A 10,016-nucleotide genomic window follows, 5' to 3' on the forward strand; every position below is an offset into this window, starting at 1 on the left:
TTCGCGAACATTGCGGGCATTACTTTACTTTTCCTGCCAAATATTTGAAGGCAGTTCAGTTTCAAGAACCTTGATTGAATTAAAAATGTTTGCTTAATCTGTTACAATGTGTGTGTGTTTTTTTTTCAGGAGCCAGGAAGGTGACGAAGGCGAGAAAGGTGATTCCGTGGCCAGAGTACCCCCGCACTGTCATATCACTATCAAATGTACTAGAGAGGTCAGTGTTTTTTTAATGATATTAATTCGATTTATTTAATTTATCTGAAGGAATCAAAACGTAGTACGGTGTTGCGGCAGACCTTGGTCACCCGTGGTGGTCCGTGGCATAGAAAATTGCCATATTTAAGAGGGAATGATCGATCGTAGTGTTTCAATTTTATTCGATTTAGGTACTAAATTCAATTGTATCCTTATCCTTACATAACGAATATTTAGGCAAAATATCAAACCGAACTGAGAACTCCTTAATTCCGAACTGAAAAGATAATCTCATACAGTCCGTCAAGAAACAGCAGAAATAAATTCAATCAAAGTCGTAGATTTAGATTTATCTCATTCTTTCGCATAAGAGCGCCTGTACAGTCAGCATCAAATAGATAATAACGCCCAAAGTGGCGAAATATATCGGAACTACGAGTGTCTATTTGATTCTCACTGTACGTTAGCTGTTTTCCACCATGTTAGTAAATGCTACAACATTTATTTGTCTAAACAAGAAATGGCTATTCTTTCTAGTCGGACGTTATGTTCTATTTGCCTTAACATAATCATCTCTATTTGTTGTTCTATAGATTGCAGGTTTCAACGGCCTCTCCGAAGCCGTTCGCCGCCTAGACTTCTCTTCAGCTGTGCGCGATGTCCGTCGATTCAATTATATCTGCGCGTTACTAGAACTGTTGCTGGGCGGTCAGCGACTGACGCACTTACCTGGTGCGGCGCAGAAGTTACTGCTTTCTATGCTGGAACAACTTGCGGACCAAGGTATGAGCATTTGCAGGATGGCTCAAATACATGAATACATAAATGAACGTCCACCGATCGACAAAAATTAAAACCCTCCACTATTATATAGATAGACCTAAATGTGTCTGCGAACGTCTGAATTGAACATTGTGCGGGCATTATTAAACCGGTTTAACTTAATAACTAGGCAAAAAGGTGAGAATTAGATTCTGCAGACAAAACACCCCGCCACAGTTGGGTCTTCTAGAACTCTAGACAATATAGCCCCAGATTTCTCCTCGCGGTTAGCTATGCATAAGTATAGGTTAATGATACCTAAGTCAAACTCACAGTATTGTTCAGGAATCCTAGGATTCTGCTCTGCAGCACCATAACCCGGGACGGGATAGTAGTTGCGTCTTTTAAATGATAGATTACATCAATGACAATAAAGTTGCCTCACCTAACATCCTGCATTGCAGTGGCCACATCGAAGCAGAACCTGAACGCCCTCCGCGCGCTCCTGGTGGCGCTCGGAGCGCTGCGCGAGGCGGAGCGCCGCGCGTGCTGGGGGCGGCCGCTCGGCTCGCGCGCGCTGTGGGGGCACCACGACCACGCCATCGCCAGGATACACCACATCGCCGACAGCATCCGGATACAGGAGGTCGGTAACCTTGCTTTCATTCGTATACTCTTGTCAGTCATCGTGCTCATTGTATATTCCTTCCTATTGTCTCCGGCTATCTCAGCAGACATGGATAGAGAACCATCAATCCATCATCACCTTGAAGATGACGTTTATTATCGGCAAAATATTTTTATACAATTTGGCCGAGGACTTTCCCATTTCGAACATAGACAGAGAGGATCATGACAGACATTGTCTTACGCTAGTACTAGCACACGAAAGAAAGGGATGAGTATAGTTTTTTGTTCTTATTTACTCGCAAATTTGGTTTGCCAGACTTCATATTCCACATCATACTTAGGGCAAACAAAGAGTACTGCATTCCAAGATGCGAGTCGTTTTAAACGCATCCGCAAAAATAGCCTAATATTACCAATGTAGATACCACATCAAAGCAAATACTGAACATTACATTGAAGACTCCCTGTTGTGGAGATGATATGAAACGAACGCAAGCGAATGATGAAATGATGGGCGACAGAGAGGTATGGAAGGAAAAGACAAGCCCAAGTGAATGGAATAGGGGCAAGCGAATGATAAAATACAACATATAAAAATTAGAAAATCATGACTAATCTATTTTGATTCCAGCCGGGACCAGAGGTAGTGCCTAAGCTTCACGATTTGCCCGAGGAGTGCATCAGGGAGATACTACTGAGGATAGCGGACCACAGGGATTTAGATGTAAGTCTCAACAAATGTTACTCCTTATCTTTAGGCTATTGTTGCAAGGTACCAGGCATATATTATTATGTACTCTGAAAAATGTTCTATGGGACATCAACTTAAAATGAGTTTGTGCTCGTATGAAAAACTCATACCCAAAAATAAGATGTTACAGTGCTACATTAATAAGGCGAGGTGCTAACATCAAACGACGAAAAATTTGCTACCTTTGAAGGTAACGGATTTCATTTTTAGGGTACCATACCTTCGGATTCCTTATATGATCACTCGTGTTTCGGTCTGTCCGTCTGTTGTCACAGCCAATTTGCTCGGAAAGTAATAGACCGAGTCAGTTGAAATTTAGTACACAGATGCGCCAGATAGCAAGTTGGTGACCCAAGAACGGACGAGTAACGTAAATAGATTTTTAATAACCATTAATACATGTTATTTCTTTATATCAATTTAATTTTCTCAACCCTATTGTTCAGGCGGCGTCATCAGCATGGAACGTGATGGCCTCCGTATGTTCGGAGCAACGCACGTGGCGTGAACTGGTTGCATTTCACTTCACGCGGCCGCAGATCGAGACCGTCACCAAGGATAAGGAAGATGTTGACTGGAAATCTGTGTTCCATCAGCTGAGAAAGTGAGTATCTGTCATTACATCTGCTGACACTCGTAAATGTTGGTATATGTATTGGTAACATGGTGTACACCGGTGTACGGTACTCACTCAGTCATTCGACAATTTCGTTTAATATCCCTATGAATCTAACTAAAAGTCGATTTCTAAAAACATATCCATCTTCAGAGCTTAATCTTACTAAATTTAATTTCATTAAAATAGATTTAGCGAACATTGTTTTTAAATCGAAGAATGTGGTTAGGCGGTCGAAATATTTGAGAGAATGGCGCCAGCATAGGTTTTACTTGAAAATCGTACGGATAGAGTCCATTTTTTTCTAACTATATGGCATAGATACTTAATTTATGGCTTAAATCTCAAATAACAAATCTAATGTGTTAGTGACAGGTAAAATCTAACTTGGCGTCATCTAAACAAACCATTGACAGTTGTTAACCATTTCCCCAATCGATTTAGCATTTCGGGTATAAACTCACCTTAGTTGTCCTATATTTCAGTAAAGAGGTAATGTAACGGTGTGTTGTCTCCAGGTTGTATGGGCTGAGGCAAGACGCGCAGTACGCGGAGACGTTGTCGCTGTGTCGGCACTGCAAGTGCCTGTTCTGGCGCTCGCTGGGACACCCTTGCATCGCTGATCAGGTAAAATTATCATTAACTAGTAAGCCTGGCGATTCAAATCTGACGTTCTGAATAAATTCCAAAAACTGAATTGACAAAAAATATACAGGGTGATTCATGAGACGTGAGCAGGACTAAGCCTACACAATCAGTAAATGTTAATGAACCGTTCACCATCATATTTAAGTAAAACAATCTCGCTTTATTTCTGTTATTAAACTTTTTGGGAAGGACAAATTTGATAATCTACAATCATGGACACCCTACAACACTTAATTAAGAAAGATAAAACCTCTTTAACCGTTATGACAGCAGTTTGATTATGAAGAAAACAAAATGTCACACTTGAGTGAGATACGATTTTTCAAAAGTAACCAGACTCCGATGACATTCAATTTGTCACTTGTTATGGATAAAACAAATAGGGTGACCATACATGGTGTAAAAAAATTATAAAATTTTTTTTTGAACAGTAAAAAATAAAAGACAGTTAATCTCACAAATACTGGTACGAAACTGTTGCTTATAACTTACTGAATGCTCAAGCTTGATCCTGCTCACGTCTCCTGAATCACCCTGTATAATTATCCATTCTTTATTCATTCTTTATTCATTCATAACAATAAAATATTGTGTTGAACATAGCTTAAAATTAAAAATAACACATTACATTATATTAAAGAAATTAAAGCTTAATTAGTGATCCCAAGATGATGATATTAATTAAAAGTATTGAAGAATATATGCATACTTACTTATATCACCAAATTTCTTGAAAATCAGAATCGGCCAAGAATTTTAACAGCCAGATACCTCTGTATCGCTGATCGCTGATCAGGTAAAATTATCATTAACTAGTAAGCCTGGCGATTCAAATCTGACGTTCTGAATAAATTCCAAAACACTGAATTGACAAAATATATATAATTATCCATATTTACTTATATCACCAAATTTCTTGAGAATCAGAATCGGCTAAGAATTTTGACAGCCAGATACCTCTGTATCGCAAAAAAGTGTGAGAGAGAGAGAGCGCGAGATATGTGTGACAATGTCCTGAGGCGGTGTGCTTGCGCCCGCAGTGCCCGGAGTACCGCGAGCGCGTGCGCGAGGCGGGCGGGCCGCTGCCGCCGCACCCCGTGCCGCCCGCCGCCTTCCTCAAGTTCTTCTCGCTGTGAACACGTCAAGTACTGCTTATATTTTAACTGTGGTTCCGCGGTTAGGTACTGTCTCATGTGTCATTGAGCGTCCGAGACAATCTACTGTAAATAGTATACTTCCTGTGCTTGTCTAAGCTGGTTTACTGCAGCTACTTTGCCTGTCAACGGACGTTCAAGTTGAGGCACTATAGCTATTTCAATCGTGACACAGATCGTCGATCTACTGTATCTACTCTACCCGTGTGACTGTAGCCACTTCATTCATCTGTGTTACCGGATTACCGAGTTGGTCTACTACATGTATTATATTTGTAACATCATATATTCGTGTTGGTTTTCTAACTGTCTTTATGTAGATTTAACCGCCAGGCAAACGCCATTGTGGCGTACACAAAGCACTATAGCTTAGCTTTACAAGCAATGTACTGCAGCTAATTTACTTGTGACTCATACTGAAGTCCAGATTTTTTTATAATAATAAAAATTTCATTCATAATTATTTTTGTCAAAAATTTATATAAATATCGGAATGACTATTCCCTCAGTAAGGATGCACCTTTATAATATATATTTTTTCATCATAAAATATGTGAAATATATACACAATTGTGCTGATCTTAATACCTACATTAAGATTTAGTTCATCAAAAATAATAAGCAGAAACAATGAGATAAAATGTCAATGGAAAATTCCTTATGATATTTGCGGCATGTATTATTAGTTGTCTGTGAAATACGATTTAAGCCGTGTTTTCATATCCCAGATGTTTTTATTATATAGGAGGCAGACGACGCCTGATGGTAAGCGATTACTGTCGCCCATGGACACCTGCAACACAAGGGGGTTGCAAGTCCGGTGCTGGCCTTTAAAATGGGAATACTTTTCTTGAAGGCTTGAAGGTTCACAGTGGTCAATAGTTAATTTTACAGTTTAGCTGTGCGAGGCAGGAATTTAGTGTAAAATGGATAATGAACTGTCATTTTAGTATATGGGATATATACAAAAAGTTAATAACACAGTATAATCATGATCCAGTACATGAACTCACTCTAATAACGATTACAAATATCGAAAAGCGACTGATAAACGATCTCGGGCTTATTTAAGGCCTACACATACGTTTACATTACCTAAAATTTAAGTGTACAGTTTTTAGAAGTAAAGTAAGGACGCTAAGCACGAAGAATTTCGTACATTGACCCGGGATTTTCTATCTCTATCGCACGTGCGAAATTATATTGCTGTCCCACTCATGATGCCGGCGGATAATGACAATGTGCGAGCGGGACAGCGATATAATTATGCGTGCGCAATAGAGATAGAAAATAGCGTGTCAAATAAATTCTTCGTGCTTAGCGACCTTATTTTAGCTAGGCGGGTAAAGTGCTCAAAATTATCTACACGCAACTTTAATATTAAGGGAATAACCGTATGAAGATAATTTTGAACACATCACCCGTTTAGTTATTTCTGCTGCTGACTTCTCTAATCGTAGATGAAACCGGCTAAAAATGTATCCAAGCGAAATAATCTGATATTCAAAATGTGTTCTATTTTAAAAACTATCGTTAAGTTTTAAATTAATACTAAATTTATGGTCTAAGGATGGGACATTTCAGTAATGTGTAGTTATCGATAAAATTAGTTACTACATTTAAATTCTTTACTGTAATGTTACAAATTTAAAATGTATTGAGCTTGTTATTATCTATTAAAATGAGATTCTACAGTTGACATATGAGTTTTTCAGGTATATCTATTGAAAAGTCAGAAGAAAATTTTGTTGTAACCATCTGTCAGTTACCCCCAAATCTATCACTCATTCTTCAGGATCATTAAGTTGACATTAATATCTTTGTAACAAAAAAGACAAAGAATTTTATATTATTTATGTATTAACTCATGCCGTCATAAAAGATATATGCATTATATAATCCATATAATGTATATAAATTAGTAGGTAAATAAAGACCTCATTTAGACATCAAAATTGTTAACTTATGTGGTTGTTACTAAATTAAAGTCCAGTGAATTCGAATGAAAACCATTGCGCTGCCAGTATATTTAATCTAATAATCTAAGTAACCAGCTTTTAGATAACATTCAAGATGATGTTGTCCTTCCAATTCGTCCAATAGTATCACTACGTTTATTTTTGTACGAATATATTTTGTTTGAAAGAACTATCAGGACATTTTCTCTCCTGCTTAACCAGCGCAGTGATAATAGTTAAACATGTTACAAAAATACAGAAATTTTATGTAAAATTAACACTGTTCGTATGGACAGGTATATGTCAAATAACTAACCATGCTCATAGCTATCGATATCGACTTTTAATTTTATCGACTATTAATCCAAATGTAGACGTGTGTACGCTTGAGTGAATATAATTTGATTATGAAGTACCAATTTTTTGGTTTTCGCATATACTAATGCTTGTTTTAATTTAATGCTTTAAGAACTTAATGTGATATCACCAAATTTTTTTGTTACTTATATCGGAAGTTTGTGTTTTGTTATATTTATATTATGTTTATTTATAAGCGAAGCAGCTTGGCAATTTAAATAATTTTGCGTAATATTGGGTTCCTTTTGTTAGTTAAATAGGATAATATACTTACACTATATTTGTGTCTTATGTATAGAACATAAAAGTATTAAAACGTAGGGTAATGTCCCTACGTAAGATGCATTCTGTTTTGTGATACCATAAAATATGGATATATATAGTCTGGACTTGATTGCGTGACTTTGAAAAACGTAAGACAGAAGTGTATACTGTCACGATTGGTCGACCAAACTTAAAATATGAGGAATATTATTGAAATACTTAAATTTGTCTGTGCGTTAACTATGTATGTATATCCAAGTTTTGTGGTAAAATAATATATAGACATGGCATTTAAGGGGACAAGATTAAATTATCAATACTACATGGGAAAAGTATCGATAAATAAGTTTATCGATTAAGGAACTCCTTAGGTACCTGTAATTTAATTTTGCCTCTTAAAACCCGATGTCTGATAATATATCACAATTAGTTTTTAGAACTCGCTGAACTAACCCATCTAGGTTAAAAAAATCAATATTTTGTTACATAATCGTATGAAATGCATTGTAGTTTAAGGACATTGTAAATTTCCAATTTCTCTACTAAAATGCGTCCGGTGAATATGAAACTTTTGTACATTGACCTGTGTGAGCGCGACGGAAATATAAATTGTACGTGTGTGATGGAGACAAGTATTGTCAGGTCAATGTACGTTATTAATCCTGTTCAGCGGTGGGTTTTTAAGAGTGGAAGCAATTTAGATCCATTTATAACAAGCGGTTTAAATATCTATGACAAACAACTTATAATAGTGTAAACATTAATTTGAACTTAAGTCACTTACTCTAAAGTACAGGAATTAATGAGCAGACCTCGTAATTTTGGGGGCGAAATTCCGATTTCTAGTTAAGGAGAGAAATATCGATAATTGAGTTTTATCGACATTGGAACTCCTTAACTATCTTTAAGTTTTGCCCTCAAAACTCCGACGTTTGTTAATGAGCTATTAAATTTGTTTAGGCCTAACTGTTTGTTGATCTGTCTGTCCGTCGAGAAATCAGAACTCATTTAAAACTTAAGTCTGAGGTACACACTCGTCGTACCGTGTAGAGTAGCTGTTGATATTGTGATATGTAAGGATAAAATTATTAGTTTTAAGGTAGTTTTCGCATTGGAATCCGCACGCCTCTTCGGTGTGCGAGCGAGATATCACCATACATGTGTAGCGCTGTCTCGCTCCCACACCGGAGCGACGTGGAGATCTGCATCAGTGTGAGGACATTAGTCCCATTACTAACAACCCAAGGTTCATTGATGTACTGAATGTGTAGTCTAAGGAAAATTCGTGCTTCGAATTTGACGGGTAATGTAGAGACGGTTCCATGGGCGTAGGCAGGTACAGGCAGGGGGAGGGGGGGGGGGGTCAGCTCTCTCCCCCCCCCATTAGCTGCCAAATTCCATTAGTCCGTTCGGGCGTTTTCCGATTCAGGCGTCAAGATGGCAGAGGGCCTACCGCGAACCACGTTCGACGTGTTGCCTCTCTGTCGCACTTGTAAATTCGTACGTAAATGTGACAGAGAGGCAACACGTCGAACGTGGTTCGCGGTAAGCCCTCAGATCATTCAACGCGCACGGTCCCTATTGCTGGGCTATAACCGCGAAAATCCAAGTACGTCAATTGCGGGCACTTTTCTCTGTCACTCTAATTACGTCTTAGTAACAGTAAAAGTGGAAGATCCCAGGGGGCCTACCGCGAAAATCGAAGTTCGTCAATTGCGGGCATTTTTCTCTGTCACTCTAATTACATCTTAGTGAGAGTAAAAGAGAAAGATCCCCGCAATTTACGAATTTCGGTTTTCGCGGTAAGCCCCCTGCAATTTGCGAATTTCGGTTTCAGAGCTATAACCGCGAAAATCGAAGTTCGACAATAGCGGGCATTTTTCTCTGTCACTCTAATTACGTCTTAGTGAGAGTAAAAGAGAAAGATCCCCGCATTTTGCAAATTTCAATTTTCGCGGTAGGTCCCCAGGCTTCCCGTCCCGCCATGATGCTAGCGGTCAATGTCACTGTGCGAGCGTGACAGCAATATAATTAAAAGATAGAAAATGGCGGGTCATCAATATACGTAATTCTCCTTACTTTACAATCAATGAATCTTTTATAAAAATAAGTGTAGTGTAGATATTATCGAATGCAGCTTCTACTCACAGTCACTAGCTGTCGTTCTGTGATGCGTTTTGTTTGTGCAAGGGAATTGTTTTCATTGTGTTCTAACTTACTGTACTTTATAACGGTATTTTGAAATAAAGTTATTTTGAATACAATGGTGTCATATTATTTTAACTCCAAGAATATCATCGAAATAGATCTTTAGAGTCAGACCAAGCTAAGTTGGCAGCGATTTCGATAGCACAGACTGTGAAAGTGTTAAGTAAACGTCATAATTTCATAGACTTGCCATAAAAATCGCTGCCAACTTAGCCTGGTCTGAAAAACTATCCTATACTTACTTGTCCTTTCCCGGAACTTAGGGCTACCTCACACTAGCGTCTCTCGAGCGTCGACATCTACTCAACTCTATGGCTGCTGCTCGAGGTAACAGCGAAGCGACGCCATTTTCCATAGTGATGACTAGACACCGACGCTTAGAAAACGCTAGTGTAGGGTGCCTCTACAACTATTGTTTAGGGTAACCTCGGACTAGTTCACTGGATGCTGACGCTCGGGAGACGCTAGTG

At 38.4% G+C, this 10,016-nt stretch overlaps 2 protein-coding genes across 3 annotated transcripts in view; one reads left to right on the plus strand and one right to left on the minus strand.

Annotated features, from left to right (window-relative positions):
• The window catches only part of LOC133523821 (F-box only protein 32), a 57,322-nt gene extending 48,620 nt beyond the window's left edge, over positions 1-8,702 (plus strand). For both annotated transcript variants that reach the window (XM_061859566.1, XM_061859565.1), the window contains 7 exons: positions 130-217; positions 792-981; positions 1,425-1,606; positions 2,222-2,314; positions 2,788-2,945; positions 3,476-3,584; positions 4,646-8,702. In XM_061859566.1, the coding sequence (XP_061715550.1) occupies positions 130-217; positions 792-981; positions 1,425-1,606; positions 2,222-2,314; positions 2,788-2,945; positions 3,476-3,584; positions 4,646-4,741 (916 nt within the window). In that variant the 3' untranslated portion in view covers positions 4,742-8,702. The remainder of the gene's footprint in view (positions 1-129; positions 218-791; positions 982-1,424; positions 1,607-2,221; positions 2,315-2,787; positions 2,946-3,475; positions 3,585-4,645) is intronic.
• Positions 1-10,016, minus strand: part of LOC133523817 (zinc finger protein ZFP2-like) — a 104,131-nt gene that overhangs the window by 53,244 nt on the left and 40,871 nt on the right. The gene's annotated exons all lie outside the window — the stretch shown is intronic.

Source organism: Cydia pomonella, chromosome 12 (assembly GCF_033807575.1).
Source record: "Cydia pomonella isolate Wapato2018A chromosome 12, ilCydPomo1, whole genome shotgun sequence".
NCBI classification, from domain to species: domain Eukaryota; kingdom Metazoa; phylum Arthropoda; class Insecta; order Lepidoptera; family Tortricidae; genus Cydia; species Cydia pomonella.